Below are 15,856 nucleotides of genomic sequence, written 5' to 3'. Positions count from 1 at the left end.
GTGTTTGTTGAAGTGAAGTGGGATGTTGAGAGGGGAAAAGAATTTGATTTCAGTTTGGGGGAATTTTTTAGGGAGGGTGCCTAGACTGGGAGGGTGACGCCTGAAGACTATGAGTACTAGAGGGTTTGGCAGGGGGCAGAAATAGAAGAATGGATGCCAAACAAAAATTTCGTCTAGTTCCAGTTTTTCCATGGACCATCCCTGAGCCTGAGCGAAAGATCTAGCAAAAGAGGAAGCTGAGGGGCAGCTAGGTGGCTCGGTGGATAGAGCACCGGCCCTGGAGTCAGGAGGACTTGAGTTCAAATCCGGCCTCAGACACTTAATACTTACTAGCTGTGTGACCCTGGGCAAGTCACTTAACCCCAATTGCCTCACTAAAAAAATAAAAAATAAAAAAAAAGAGGAAGCTGAAATTATTGGCCACAGTGAATTTTGTGCTGATTATGTATGCATGCCACTGATGAGTAATCCTAGTCTACTGAAAACTCACAGCATCAGCTTTACCTCGTTGTGGCTGTCATGTGGGTATTGACGTCACCACATGGGCAAGATGGCTCCTGAGGTCTGGGACCTCACTAGATTTCTTAGAAAAAGATAGAGTTATTGGGGGTTCCACCAGTATTTAAAAATGTCTCAGTAGAGAACAATTTCTCTGATTATCCCAGAGAATGGATGGAGGGAGGATGGGGAATGAGGAGAAGAGCAGCTCGAAAAATCCACAAAGTTTCTATGAAAACATTGGCATATGTTTGCAGGCTGAGAGCTATAGATCTTGTGTTGGGGGATGTGTGTGGGTGTGTTTTCCAGGACAACCTCCTAGTTCCATCTCATACTTTATTTAACAATATTAAACAGGCACTTTTGATAGCACACATACATCATAAAAGGCAACTTTTGCTCAGTTTGCTCTCTTTGACAAAATATCAAAATAAAAACTTTTGACATAGACATTGCACCCAAGGTAAAATTTTTAATACATTACAATGAATCTTAAAGATACACATGAACAGAATAACGCTTCTTTTTTCCCCTTCTCTTTTTAAATCTTTAAAAAGGCCAGGCGCCAACTACTCCGTATTGTGTCAGTGCATAAATACACCTCCTTGATCTGGGAGCTCGGGGAAAGCAGTCCTTGGTCTAGTCATTTCTTTCATGGGCTGCTTTGCACCTGAGTTTTTCTTGCAGACTGCAGAGTCTGGGTGGTCTCCTCTGCACAATATGACAGAACCTTAAGTGATCGTGATGTGGCGGAGAGACCAGTACAATGGGACATTCTCTGGTATCTCATCAGTCTCTCTCACTTCCCTTTGATACATGCCAAAGTAGTGTCCCACTGGTCACTCTTGGACCCCTCCTCTTCCTCCCCACCACTTTCTTTTGCTTTTAAATCAAGGAAGTCTGTATTCACATTTAAAAAAATGAAAATAGCACCGGGAACTGCATAGACAGAGAGCTGATGCTTAGAGCATATACAGTGAGAGAGGTTCAAATCGGTGCTTTCAGGGACTGTGGAGACAGCACCAGTCAGTGGTGGCAAGTGAGCCCAGTTCTCTCCATTTTCCATGGAAAAAAGTTCGTCACAAATTTCAAGGTGCGGTTTTAGTCAACTGGCATTTCCCATCATGTCCCATTGACAGCTTTTACAGTGGTCAAATAATGGTACCGCTGTCTGAAATGAGAGGGCCCACACAATGTCAAGGCTAGACTGGGATAACTTTGCTATGCAGGGAAGGAATCCCTTGGGAATGACTATTTTAAACAGAAAGCTCTGCACCTCCCCCTCCAATTTCATTGACAGGGCTGGGCGTTGTAGTTTTAATAACAATAATAACAACAACAATAATAAAAACATACTGCTTTGTCAGTTTCTAATTAGATGAATTGTACAGGATAATTTGTGCAAAATCGTTGAACGTTTGCTTTCTACAGTGTTCTGCACCTTATGAATAAGACGCACATGGAATGAAGTTCATCTCTTCAAGTACTTTGTATAAAGATAACACAGACACAGTCTCCAAGGGAGCCAAGATTGGCCTGTACCCTTGTAACCTCAGCACTTCTGCAAGAAAGGAATTGCTCTTGACAATTCAGGCTGCCCAAAGCGATTACAATTTTAGTTCATGAAAATCATTGGCGACATCAAAGTCCCAGCATTTGCATGATAAATCAGGTGAATTAAAAAAAAAGATTAGTAGACACAAAGCAAACTATTTCACAGAGATAGCAGTGCAAGTTCATTTAAGCTAGACAGAGAAACCATGCTACGCAAATGGATGTAATGCTTTGATCATTTCCCCCTCACCAACCCTTCAATGGCAGCTGAAGATCAGCACAAGTCACGTTCATAAATTACTCAGAAGTATCTCTTCTTAAAGGAATTTTAAAGCTAGTTAATTTTTGGCCAAACAGTTGGCTTAGAAGATTGTTTTGGGATTCAACTGTCCTATGCTTGTGAGTCTCAGCCGGTTTAGCACCCTGGACAGTTCTATTTCTCTTTAGAGTACTGTGGAGGGATGAGGGAGTTCCTTTGGGTACCACCTCCCGGAAAGATTTCCCCAAGATCCCTTTCTTGCATTTGGCATTCCTTTTGTGGTGGTGAGTTTCTACCTTCTTCTGATTATAAGGGTCAGGCACAGTTTTCTTGAGCTGACTGCTTGTCCCTGATGGTCTGGGTTTGGAGATTCTGTTGTCCTGAGTTGCACGCCTCCTAGAGGATGGGAGGGAGTTATTATTACGGGTTGTCCACTCTGCTCTTTTATAGTCCCTTGGGCCTTCACCCCTACCCGTCTCTGGAACTTTCTTCTTCTTCCCATCACCCTTGATGTTCTCTCTAGAGCCTAAGCTCCCTTTGTGCCCCAAGCCCCTGTGTTCTTTTTGTCTCTTAGAGAATCCTTTGGTGGAGATGCTCATAGCTGGCTTGTCAGGGGATATGCCAAGGTCTTTGTGGTCCGGCTTAGTTGAGATCATTGCTGTCTCACTTCTGAGATGGGCACTGGTGGGCTTTGGTTGGCTACTGCCTCCATCTTTGACACTGCTCCCAACACTGTCCTTAGACCGAGGACTCTGGTTGGGCTTGGTTTTCAGGGTGGTGGGCCTTGGTACATCCTCAGTACAGGGGGTACTGGAGGCTGTCTCTCTGGGGACATGGTTCACTGTTGTTTTCGGCGGGGGAGCGGAATCCTTGGTGGCTCTATTTAGAATTGGTGATGCTGTTCTATCCTTGAGGGGTTGTGCAGGATGGGGAGTCTTAGGAGAACCAAGTTTGGAGGAACTTTCCTTCTGGGACATTGGAATTCCACTGAGGTCACTGCCTGGGCCCTTCTGAGGTTCTTTGGGCCATGGAGCCTCTGTCTTGTTGCTGTGTGATGTGGGGATTTTCTTCCCTGTCCTGACAAAAGGGGTCTCAGTTGTTGTGTGTCCTGGTGAATTGGGATAGTCAGGCAGCTCTTTGTCAGCATCCACTACTGGTTTATCTTGAGTATTTGTGTGTTTGCTTTGCACTGGAGCCAGGTGAAGTGCTAGGTTTTCATCAAATTCTTTGCTCCTCCCAATTGGAAGTATAGGCAGGTCTTGTTCCAGCTTGCTTGTTTCTAGAAGAGGAGTGGGGCTCGTTGGAGGGAGATCATCTTTTGGATCCTCTACACATAGCAATGCTGTACTATTACCTTCCTTGCATTCTTCTGGGGTATCTGAGAGAGGGGATAGGCATGGCGGAGGTAACTGCAAGAGCTCAAGGGGACAGCTTTCCATTTTGTCCAAGTGGTTGGAGAAGCAATCCATCAGGTCCTTGGGTTTTTCGTCAGTGGATGACCTTGCTGGGGAGCTGAGTGCTTCTTCTAAAAAGGGTTTGTATAGAATTGGGGGAGGCTTGTCATCCAAGGGAGGATTGGTACCAACAATGTGATCTAGTGGGTCTGATGCCCCATCTGCATCTGGTCCTGGAAGGCTGTTGGGAAGTGCCACCTTTCTCTTTTTGTTGGGTGGCATGCTCTCCTGGGAACTGACTTCCTTTTTCTTCTTCTCCTTTCCCTCCCTGGCCCCGGCACCTGGTCTCATCACCCCCCTGAATTTGAAAGTCCGGTTCCCTTCTGCTAAATGCTTCTCCATGTGCCGTTCATACTGTTCCTTCTTGGAGAAAGTGTAATTGCATGTGCTGCAGATGAAGGACTTTTTGATGACATGCATTACATCAGCACAGAGCTCACATGTGTACAGTGTGGTGTGCTTAATTTCTGGCTTTTCCTTCACACCATGCTCCTGGCTCAGGTGGCCACGGAGCTCACGGGTCTCCTTGTAGAACTTGGGACATCGGGTACACATGTAGATCTTCTCAAGGCTGTGCACCACCAGGTGGCGCTGGAGTTTAAAGGGCTTGGGGAACTGCTTTCCACAGTGGTGGCAATCCCTGGAAGGATCTTTGCATTGGGGGTGCATGGGAACTGCTTTGGAAGGGTGCTCACTACTATGTCCGGGATCAGGAGACCCAACTTTGGAAGAACTGGACGAGGCAGCACTTGGGGCAGGGAAGTTGCTGTTGGAGGGAGTGTTGGTTGGAGCCAACGGTTTGTTCTTGCCACCGTCTTCCATGTTGTCTTGACTTCCTTTGGACTCCTGTGCTTTGGGATCTTTGCTCCTTTTGCTAGCAGAGCGCTTGCCTCGGGAGGGTCTGGGCTTCCGATTCATGATGGTGTTCAGGAACTGAGCAACTGCATCTTCCTCTCCAAAGCAGGTGGGCAACCCCGTCATGCATTTCTGAACCTGTCCTTTCCGAGCGAACTTAGCAGCATGCTCTCGTAGATGTTCATTGTACATCCAGACATCAGAGATCTCCTTCAGGCACATGCCGCAGGCCCAAAGGCCTACCTTGTTCTTGGCATGTTTCCCTTTTAAATGCTCCTTCAACTGTTCCCTGGAACTGAATTTCCGCTGGACACACATGTAGCATGTTGGGGGAGGGGATGGGTTGTGTGTGAGCTTATGAAAGTCCAACTCTCCCAGGGTGAGAAACCACTGGAAGCATACTTTACACTTGTAGTGCTTTTCCCTGGTCTTGATGATCAGGTCACCCCGACTTCTTCCCCTTTTCCCTTCCTCTTCTTTTTGTTTGTTAGGTTGGATATATTCATTCACCTGCTTCTTGAAACTTAAAGTGCTTGGGTCAGACTGGCCTGAACAGTCTTCACAAGTGCTAAAGAAATGCATGTCTCTCATTTCAAACTTTGTGCTCAGCAGTTCAATGTCAATGGGATGAAGTTCTGGGGAGCCTGGGTTCCTGTGGATATGGCCAGCATAGGTTTCTACCTCCAGCTCTGGGGGTCCAGGACTCGCTTCTCCCAAAGAATACTCATTCTTAGCTTCCAAAGGTGACTTGAAAGACATTTCATTACAATGATCCAGGACTTCCAGGTCATTCCAAACAGCTGGTGAGATGTGCAAACTGGGGATGGCTTCCAACCGATTGTTTGGGCAGAGATAAGTCAACATTTCATCATCTTCTAGGTTGAGCCCCATCTTGTTATCACTGTCTGTTTCACCATCTGGCTTCTGAGCCCCTATGCCAGGACTCAGAGACCAGGTGTCATTCCCGTGACACATGTCCAATGTGAAGGCATCGTGGAAAGACATGGACTCATAATTACAGGGGTCTTCCTGGGTAACGCAGAAAGAGTCAGTGTCGCTGAGATCAGATGGCAGGCGGATGGAGAATATTTCTGGGGATCCCACCACCTGGCTGCTGGCCTCTATAATTGGTTTGGGTTTCTTGGGCCCCTTTCCATAAACACGGGTGCACTTCCTCCTGGAGAAGTGATCGTCCCTTGGGAAGAGAAGAGAAAATGTGGCATCATCATCAAATAAGTGCTGGAGGTCCACTTTGGTCTGATCTTTGGCAAAGGTTTCTTTGCTCTGCTCTCCCTTGTTCCTGTTTTGGGCTTCTGAGTCCATTACAGTGTCCTCTGAGAAGACCTGTGGTAGATTGTTAGTTGTTATGGTTTTTCTTTTTTCTGCATCTGAAGTTCCTAAGGGCAGGTCTGGCTTAGCAGGGCTTAAGGGTGCCTGCTTCAAGAGGAAATCATGCTTTCCCAATGAGCCTTCTTCTAACTTCCTTTTTTCCATTATGTATTCCTCTACGTTTGTACCACGAGTATCTTCATGCATCTCATTGTAAGTGTTGCACAGTCCTTCCTCTTCAGGCCTCAGGAAATTGTTTTCCCAGGATTCCTCTGAAACCTGGATCTGATCTCTTGTAGACAGGTTCTCCATTCTTCCTTGACTGCTCATCAGATCATTGATGGTCTTCTGGCCACATGTCTCTTCTGTGAACAGTATCTGATTGCCCATTTCATCCAAGTTCTTGAGAGTCTCATGGACTGGTGTAGCACTGAGAGCTGGCTGGACTGAATAAGCCCAGTCCTTTCCTGGTGTTGAGAGGGAACTACTTGGATACCCAGGATAATTGGCAATGGTAGATGATGAACTTGAGTCTGGTCTATCTAAACTTCCATCAGCTGAAACTCCAAGAATATTCTTCTCCGACTCAGAAGCCTTAGTGCATTGATTTTTCCTTGGGAATCTTTTCACTTGCTTTTTTCTCACTCCTGTCATTAATTTCCCTTCTGAATCACTGTTTAAGTCTGCAGGTTCTTTGCTTTGACGCTTCCTACCTTTTCGCCTCCTGTCTAATTTTTTAGGACTGGGTTTCCTCCTATCTAACTTGGCTGATTTCCCAGGCTCCGGGGCCTCAGGTTGCATCTTTGCTTTGCCATTCACCAAGTCTGAGTGAAGGAGTTCATGGGTCAGTGGTAGAGCTGCAGCCCTGAGGTCACTTAGCCCTGGATTGACCTCTTCATGTTTTTGGGTGTTGGGCTCATTCTCCAGAGGTGGTCCTGTAGGGCTGCTGTGGATGAAGGAATCACATGCCTTCTCTTTCACTGTCAGGGCCCTGAGGCTTTTCTTAGAGTGATGTCTTGATATTTTTGGTCCCTTTTCCAAAGGAGCAGAACTAGATCTGGTTGTTTTATTTGGCAACGAGGGGCCATGATTCTTTATCCGATGTTTCACAGCTTTGTGTCTCATCAAGCCAGGTTTGGATTTGAAGGACAAGGAGCAGATATCACATGTGACTTGTAGTTCATTTGGCTGTGGGGGACTTTGTTTCCACTGGCCATTTCTCAAAGGTGGGGGCTTCTGTTTATATCTACTCTTTTCCTGGATGGGGTCCAGTTGGTTTTGCATATCACCAATGGACAGTTCTGGCAGATCATTTCTGTGGCTTTTGGAAGGATTGGTTCTTAAGCTATCCTTTCTTGGGTCCACACTCGGAGAGGCAGAATTGAAAGAGCTCACCTCTGTTGCTGTCAAAAGGTGGACATTCTCTGGGTCCCCAATGTTGGTATCAGGCATCTTTGTAAGTTTAGGGCCCATAGCTGCAGAATAGGTCCCCTCTTCATTGTTTCTAGCTTCTCCTTCTTGTTGAGAGCTAGGGTCTTGCTCTACTTTAGCTTCTCTGCTAATCAGAGAGTCCGTGGGACCCTCTGGGTAAGATTTGCCTTCCTCTTGGGAGTGGACATCGAGAGTCACATCTGAGAGGGATCTTGGTTGGCTTTCCTTGTGGTGGGGGCATGCCAACTCCATGCAGGCACATTTCATGGGCATCTTTCTGACAACATCATTCTGGCCCAGGTGTGGAATGTAGGAAATGGTGGAGTCACGTGTTGGTGCTTTCTGGGAGGCATTCTTTCTCAGGGGCGATAATGTAGCATGACTGAGGTTAAAGGGAGCAGGCGAGGTCCTTGAGTCCTCTTCTCCAGGCTCCACTTGGCTATTTAAAATGTCGTCCTCCAGACAGCATCTGTCATTGCCACCTGCAGCTTGTGGAAGGGAGACCGTGATGCTCTGGTTCTCAAATACTGGCTGAGTTGAACGAGCAACTTCCCCAGGGTTCTTTTCTACTGGGTTCTGTGCAGAGCAACATTCTAGACTTTTCTCAGGATCATAGATACTTTTCTCCAAAGACAAAGGAGTTAATTTCCTCTCTGGATTGTGTGGTAGGACCCCATATTCATTGTTTTCAGATTGAGTATCCACAGTAGTAAGGAGGCTTTCAGCTCCATCACCTTGCAGATGTTCCTGGACAGAAGCTGTTGCCTGTAAAGGAAGACCAAGGACTGAGTCTTCCCCTGAGGAAGGGGTCTGTAGGCACTGTCTTGGAGAAACACTGGCTTCTTGTGCAAATGATACTGAAATTGTTTTGTTTTTCCAGTGGTTCTTCTCCAAGATGTTCTTGGGACTTGGGAGATAAGCAGGCAGCAATGTTAGCTCATCAGGGAATTTATCAGGGGTCCTTTTACTCTTCTCAGCAGAGGGTAACTGCTTCTCCTCCTTCCCCCAAGCACTGTCTTTGCCACTTGTTTCTGCAATTGCATCACCCAATTCTTCTTTCTCAAGAGAGGCAGGGCTTAATGGGGATCGTTGGCACCTTTTAAATGTCCAGGTTGCTATGTTGTGGTCTTGCTCTAGCTCTCTGTTGGGTTGACCTTCCCTTTTCATCAATTCAGCTACTGGGGAGTCAGATGTGGTACTGAATGGGGAAGGACTGGTGTCTTGTGAGATATCATGTGGGCAGATATGAAGGTCCTCTGATTCTGGGCTTTGCTGCAGCTGGGTTACATGATTTTGTGCTGCGGGGCTCCCCACTTTGGATTGACTGGCAAGGAATGATTCTGTTTCACTGAGTGAATCCAGATTTCCACCTGTCTCTGGGAACAGCTGAATTCCTACTGTGGTGGTAAGAGGTGTTTGCTCACCTTCCATGACTCTGACATCATTATTGTGGTCACAAGCCATGTCCTCATCCTCCTGATTTTCCCCTTTCAGATCAGAAGGGTTGGTGCTTGGGAGCTGGAGACTGGCAGAAAGAAGTTCTGTGAGGCAAGAGGGCATTTTTTCTTCCTCATTATTTTGGACTGTCCTGGCTACAAAGAGCTGAAGTTCTTGTAGGGGATTTGCTGTTGAACCCTGGGATGCCAGTGCCGTCTCACCACCACAAACTGGGTCTTTGGCCAAACTCAGCACCTCAAATAATGAAGCTTTCTTGTTGCCAGTCTTCTCACAGATCGGCATCGATGGATGAGAAACTGAAGCCACAGCTTCCTCATTCCCCTCCAAGATAGGCTCCTCTTCACTGTGATGAGAAATGACTGCACTCTTAGGAGATTCTGCCCTATTTGCTTTCTTTAAGGCATTTTCCTCTGAGGTGTTGACATTTCTGGCATCAGAAGATGAGGTGGTATTCAGGACTGGTACTATATCATCCCGAAAACCCATTTCAGATTTTGAATGGGTAACTGGATTGCCAAATGTTTCCAGCTCAGGTGGCTCACTGAGTGTTGGAGCTATCTCGTGTGGCTCTGGAAACACATCTTCTATAGTTTTTCTTGGAAGAAGCTGCAGAGGATCTTGTTCAGTCATTTTGCTCACCTCCCTATTTTTAGAACTCGTAGATTCTCTGACGGGGCTACTCTTTGTCAAGCTCTCTGCAGAGGCTAAGGGCTCTAGTTTTTCAGATACATTGGCAAAGGAGGGGTCATCACTAACAAGGGATTCATTTTCTATCTCAGAACAGCTGGCCTGTTTTGAAATTTCAGTTTCCTGGAGCTCGAGGTGCAACTGGTCACAGGTCAACGGGGAGCCAAAAGGATCTATAGTGACTGCATGTTCATGTGCATTTGGGGACATGCTTGTTGCCAGTGGCTCAAATGATATGGCGCATGACCAGCTTCCCTGATGACTTCCATAGTCTTTATCCATGCTGGCCACTTCTTCTTTGTCCTTGCCTGGATCTGGTCCACTGTGACTTTTGGGTGCCATAAGACTTGTTTCCTCAAGATTGCTAAGATCATGGGTTAAAAACAAATGCTTCTCACGCTCAGATTCTTGCCCTAGAGGTGAAGTTGAGAACGGTTTCGCTGTTTCAGGTGCATCCAAAGCAATAAAGTGCTCAGGAGATTGTAGGACCCCAGGGGCTACATCATCGAGTTTGCTGGTTTGAAGCTCACTTTCCAGTTCTGTGACCAATCGCTTGATTTCCAGCTCATCTTCTGACATGTTATTCATAAAAGGTACACTATAGTCTCCCATCTTTCCTGGCAAAGGGATCTGGCTTGGAGTCACACGTCCTTCATCAGGAAATTTCTTTTCTAATGACTTTTCCACAGAAAGGTCATGAAAATGGCCCATGTCATCAGACAGGACTGGTGACACTTCTTCCAGAGTCCAGTCCTTTTCATGGAGAAATGGGGGGTACTGTTGCTCAAGCTGAGTAGGTTTGCTTGGGGAGGTGCTCTCACAAGCAAAGGGGATGTAGCTGACCTTGCTGGGAGACATGCCACCATAGAGAGGAGTATCAAATCCAGCCACTGGGAGGCTACTGAATATAGATGATGAATCAAAGCTCAGAGGGGGAGAGACTTTGCCTGGTTCAGATTCTGTTGTGTAGGATGGAATCTTGGAGGATCCGGGCTCGAAGACATCTGAGCTGGTTCCTTCCTGGCTCAGGTACATGTTTTCTACATGGGATGGCCCCAAGACTAAAGGTTTCGAATACAGGTTGCTGTCATAATGATCTGATAAATCCTTTTGCCCAGGGGACGTTTCATCGGTGGTGCTCTCATAAGAATCGTGCCCTTTGCCAGAGAGCATAATTCCAATGGCATCCCCATTATAACAGCCAGTGGGTATGGCAAAGTCTTTAGGGTCTTCACTGGGGTCATGGTTCTTTAAGTAGTCCAGGCTAGCTTCTCTGTAGCTGATATCCATCGAGGTTGAAACCTGGGATGAATTCATTAATTCTCCAGTTTGGTATTTCAGGGTGTCCTCACTGAAAGGAGAAAATGGCGGCTCGATGTTATGGGTGGTGTCTTGCAAAGTAGATGGAACTGGACTTTCAGAGACTTCCCGCAGCACCACGTCAACATGGGATCCTGCCATCTTGGATTTTGAGGCTGCCTTTTCATTGCTTCCAATCTGGCTGGGTTTAGAGGTTATGCTTTCTTTGCTCTGCATTGTTTTTTCTTCAGTCATAGGACTTCCATTTTCATTTACATCATTGGTCAGTGAGAAATTGGACTTGCTACTTGGTAGGAGCTTGGTTCTGGCTGACAGTGCTTTGGCCAAGCAAGGTCTCTTTCTCTTTTTGGCAAAGTCTTCTAGCAATGGGTAGTTTTCAGTTGGACTTTCCTCATGGCTGGGAAGCTGTGGAAGTCCTGTTGGAAGAGGAAAAGTATGGATAGAGTCACTTGGGCTCCTTATCTCATTTTCTTTTCCATTGTCAGAATTTCTCTTCTCAGTGCTTTGGTGCTGCTTCTCTATCTTGCTGGCTGGCTTAGTGCTTTGATCATCCCCAGGGGAAGGCTGACAAACCTCTGGGCTCAGGGACACACACTCTTTCTTATTCCCTGTTTCATCACTTGGATCCTCCTGGGAATCCTGATATCTCTTTCCTTCCTGTTTCTGGCCCAGTTCCTTCTCTCCTCGGTTTCGTCTTAAAAAGTTGTGTTTGGGCTTGCCATTGATGTTGGAATTTTCCAGTTGCCTTTTCTCAAGGGCACCTAGGGAACATTCTCTTCCTTCCTCATCAGAATCAGAGATGTAATCATATTCCCCAAACTGCCCACTCTTGGTCACGGGGACAGGCTTTGGAGTCACCAGGGAGAGCTGCATGATTCGGTTGTTCTTGACTTGTAGTTTATGTGGCTTATTTTTCTGCTGTACAATTTTATGAATGAGTTCTTTGCTCCAGGTGCCATTTTGGGCCTTCCTCCTCTTCCCTTCCTTCTTGGAGAACCTATGCCGCTTAGGACTCCTGGGCCCCGGGTGTGTGTTAGCTGTACCATGCTGGGCCTGGCCATCGGGATCTGAATCAGGGCTGCTTCTTCGAGGCTGTTTTCTTAGTTCCCTTGAACTGGGCCTCGTTGTGGGGGTTGGGGTGGAGGATGTCTTGCTGAACTTCCTCCTTGGCCTCCCTCGGCTTGCTTTCCCCACCTTGTTATTCCCTCCTGTCCCCAGGGGATCACTGGGAGTCAGTTCTTTCCTGTAGAGACTGACTCTCTTCCCCCTGCCCCGTTCTCTCACTTTGATTGTCTGTTCTTTCTCAGGGGGCGGTTGCCCCACAAGTCTGCTTTGGCTCCTGCGCCTGGTCAGGTAGCCTTCTTCACAGTGACTGGCTGTTGGGGGTGGAGGCCTCTGCCCCCCGTCTTGGGGCATATGCTTGGACTTTCCCTCAGGTCCTGCTCCTTCCTTGGTCTTGTGAGATTGGCCACTGCCCAGACCTTTGGTGGCCGAGAGCTCCTCGTCGGTGAAAACATCGATAAAGCTGCTGTCGATCTCTGGGTTGTCTGATTGGTACTCAAGGCCATTCAGCGCCTCTGTGATCAGGCTATCCAGCTTGGCGTCCTCTATTTCCAAGTCGGAAGCCATCAGAGACAAGGAATTGGTAAAGAAGTTTCCTTTCAAGGGATCCTCTTTGCTTTCTCCCTTGCCCTCCCCGTCTAACATGAAGTCGGCAGGTTTGTTGGGGCCGAGCAAATGTGAGTGGGGATCGGAAGGGCCCTTTGGCCCCGGGAGCCCAGAGCCAGGCTGAGGAGCCCGCAGAGGCTCTGGAGGGCGCTTTCGGCCCTCAGCTGGTCTCGAGCCATCTCGCATCTCAGCCAGGAATGCTGAGTGTAAACTGCAATACTGCCGGTGTTCCAGGAAGGAGGCGAGGTTACTGTAGTTCTGGTCACATTGCTTGCAGGTCAGCAGCACATCCAGCTGGTCTAGGCTAGCACTGCTGATTGAGTTAGCCAGGAAATGATGGGAGGAATAGGGGGGCAGCTCTCCATCAAAGCTGTCCAAACTTCCTTTGCTGACATCAGTGACCGCTCTGGGAAACTGACTCTCCTGTAGGCATTTAAAGAGGTTCTCGTCCTTTGGTCCATCTGCAGGGAAGTGAAATGCCTTCATGGTCTCAGGTTGATAAGGGATGGATAGGTTGTTTGATGGGTCTGCAGAGTGGAATGTCTTGTTGTTCTCCTTTGGGTGAATGGGGGGCTGAAAATAGGAGGAAGGGGCAAGTGGGACCGAGAGCTGACTCTCTTCTGAGCTATGATTAACCGGACTGTTGGACAGGGGTGACAGAGAAGAACAAGTGCTATTGCTTGTGGGGTTGGGAACAGGAGAGGGCAGAGGGGATTCCCCTGGAGAAGTTGCTGCTAATCCTGGTGGGGGCAGGGCCAAAGATAGCTTGGAAGCTCTTCTGGGGGAGGCCTGTGGCTGGCTTATCCCGAAGAACAAGGGTTTGGTCCTGACATCACAGGAAGGAGAGCTGGCTTCGTTCACCCCTTCATAGGGATAAACACCTGTAAGACCCCCATTCAGCTGGATGGGCTCGCTTCTCTTTTCACCAGCCCCTTGGATCTTCCCAGGATAGCCCGGAGGACTGGACAGGTGGGCCGTCTTTGGCATCTTGCCCACTCCTTGCCATTCAGATGTGCCTGGAGGGAAGGGAACCTTTTGGTCGCTCAACTGTCTCAAGGGTTCAATTCGGTTTGGACTAGGCATGGCAGAGGTGAGATGAATCTGCTGCCACGTTACCCGGGCACCTTTTTGACCATGGAGCCTCTGCTCAGAACTAGTCTGGCATTCAAAGGAGAACTGATTCCCGACACCGGGAGCAGCAGCAGCAACAGCAGCAGCAGCAGCAGTGGTGGTGGTGGTGGTGGAATAAGGTGCTGGATTTGGGTCTATCCTAGTAAATGTCTTATTGCCTCCATCCCATGGCTGGGCCACTTTGGAGTGACCCTCAGTTACTGTGGAACCATCCTTATCTAAATGCATGGATGCTGGGCTCATGCTATTGGCTGGGGAACCTCCAAAGACTTTGTTTGGAAAGTGCACTTGGGGGAGAGAATTCTGTGGTATGTTCCTTCTAAGAGCGTTACTTGGCGTTGGCATCCTTGGGCTTGGGACGCTGTGTTTTTCTGAGGCTTGCCTCTTTGTGACAGCTTTGGGCATGTTACCATGTAAACCTGTTGAGAAAATGCCTTGGCCTTCTAAGAATGGAGTTGGGTTTTGGTCGTTAGCACCAGAGGAAGAGATAGCACCATTCAGGTCAGGGGGAGGGTCTCCATGCCCCTTGTAGCAGGGAAGAGGTGACGGAAGCAGCGCTCCTTGAGTCTGTGGATGCAGAAAGGGAGCCAGATGTGAAGGGAGTGAATAGGCCCGGCCTTCTTGGGACAAACTGTCAAAGGAGCCCTTGTTCAGAGGGTCTTTCTGCCAGTCCCTTGAAGAAGAGTGGAAGACAAATTCCCCGTGGTGAGCTGCCAGGGAAGCACCCACATACTCTTGGCTGGTAGCTTCAACAGGGAAAGGCTCGGACACCTGGAATGGATACTGAAATGGCACAAAGCAGTGGGTGCTGGATTTGCTGCCCTCGGGGAAGGGGCATGACTTGGTGGGGGTGATGTCATAGTTAGCACCTGGGAAGTTCTTCTCTGGGGAAGGCCAGGAGTCAGCCCTGTTTACCTGGAACTCCAGATAGTGTGGTGGCCTGCCCAGGCTGGGGCTGTCTTGTGGAGGAACCACCTGCTGCTGGTCCTTCCTACTGTGATGTGGGTGTGTGGTGGTTGGGGCCTGTGAGGTATAGTTGGTGGGGATAAGACTGGAGGGAGTCTCCTGGAAGTACCTGTTGAAGCTGACTTCTTCTTGCTGGAGCTCGGCCTCACGCTCCGGAATGCTGGGGACGTTGAACCGGTAGCTTCCTGATGCAGGTCTCTTGCTGGCCTCTAACTTTTTTGGCGGGGTGACTTTCTGCTGTGGGTAAGCAATGCCGATGGTGGGGTTGGCTCGGGAGTTGGCGATGGTGAGCCTGTAGAGCTGCTGATGGCCTCGCTCCCCTTTCCCAGACCGTCGGGTCTTGTCCCTGACCCTGCTCTTCCCTGTGGGAGACTGGAGAGTCCCCTTCCCAGCACTCCACGGGCCATTACTTAGCAATTTTGGCCTATTGTGAAGTGACTTGAAGTCGATCTTCCCAGCCAGCTGTGGCCTGATCACAGCCTCCCTTTGGCCATGAGGTTCTTTGTCCTTGATGCTAAAGGGGGAGGTTGCCTTGGGCAGTCCATCAGACTGGGACCTGTTGAGTTCCCCTCCTTCCAAACTACCATGACATTCAAAGTCTTTGTCTTGCTCTTTGGAGCTGGGCTCGGGATCCTTGATGGAATAGACATGCTGTGTCTCTCCCTTCATGATACTGGGGGGAGGCAGGGCTAGAAGGGAATGGCAGTCCTGGGACCCGCAGGAATGGATTCTCTCTCTCCAGGCATGGTGGTCCCTCAGGCCCAAGTAGCTCAGAGGAGGCTCCTGACCAAGAGGAACTGAGAGCTGTCCCTGCTTACATCCTCATCACTCCAAAACCATGGGCCGGCGATTGTGACAAAGACTGCTCTCATACTTTCAGACGGAGCCTGAAACAAGAGGATGGCACCAGTCAGCATGGGAAATATATAAACAAACAGGTTGGCTGGGGATGGGCGGGGGGAGCATAGAATAGCGAGCATTTGTATAACCTTTTAAAGGACTGAAAAATGCTTTGCACATTTTTTTTTTTGGTGGGGCAATGAGGGTTAAGTGACTTGCCCAGGGTCACATAGCTAGTAAGTGTCAAATGTCTGAGGCTGCATTTGACCTCAGGTTCTCCTGACTTCAGGGCTGGTGCTCTATCTGCTGTGCCACCTAGCTGCCCCTATCTGTATCCTTTTCTTTTTTTTTTCTTTTTTTTTTTTTTGGTGAGGCAATTGGGGTTAAGTGACTTGCCCAGGGTCAC

At 48.3% G+C, this 15,856-nt stretch overlaps 1 protein-coding gene across 3 annotated transcripts in view; it reads right to left on the bottom strand.

Annotated features, from left to right (window-relative positions):
* Nucleotides 1-746: 746 nt before the first annotated feature.
* The window catches only part of ZNF469 (zinc finger protein 469), a 141,378-nt gene continuing 126,268 nt past the window's right edge, over nt 747-15,856 (bottom strand). For all 3 annotated transcript variants that reach the window (XM_043985445.1, XM_043985446.1, XM_043985447.1), the window contains exon 3: nt 747-15,497. In XM_043985445.1, coding sequence (XP_043841380.1) covers nt 2,350-15,279 — 12,930 coding nt within the window. In that variant the 5' untranslated portion in view covers nt 15,280-15,497 and the 3' untranslated portion in view covers nt 747-2,349. The remainder of the gene's footprint in view (nt 15,498-15,856) is intronic.

The sequence above is a fragment of the Dromiciops gliroides genome, chromosome 2 (genome assembly GCF_019393635.1).
Source record: "Dromiciops gliroides isolate mDroGli1 chromosome 2, mDroGli1.pri, whole genome shotgun sequence".
NCBI lineage: Eukaryota > Metazoa > Chordata > Mammalia > Microbiotheria > Microbiotheriidae > Dromiciops > Dromiciops gliroides.
Note: the sequence above shows the minus strand (reverse complement) of the source record. Positions and strands in the feature narration are given on the sequence as shown.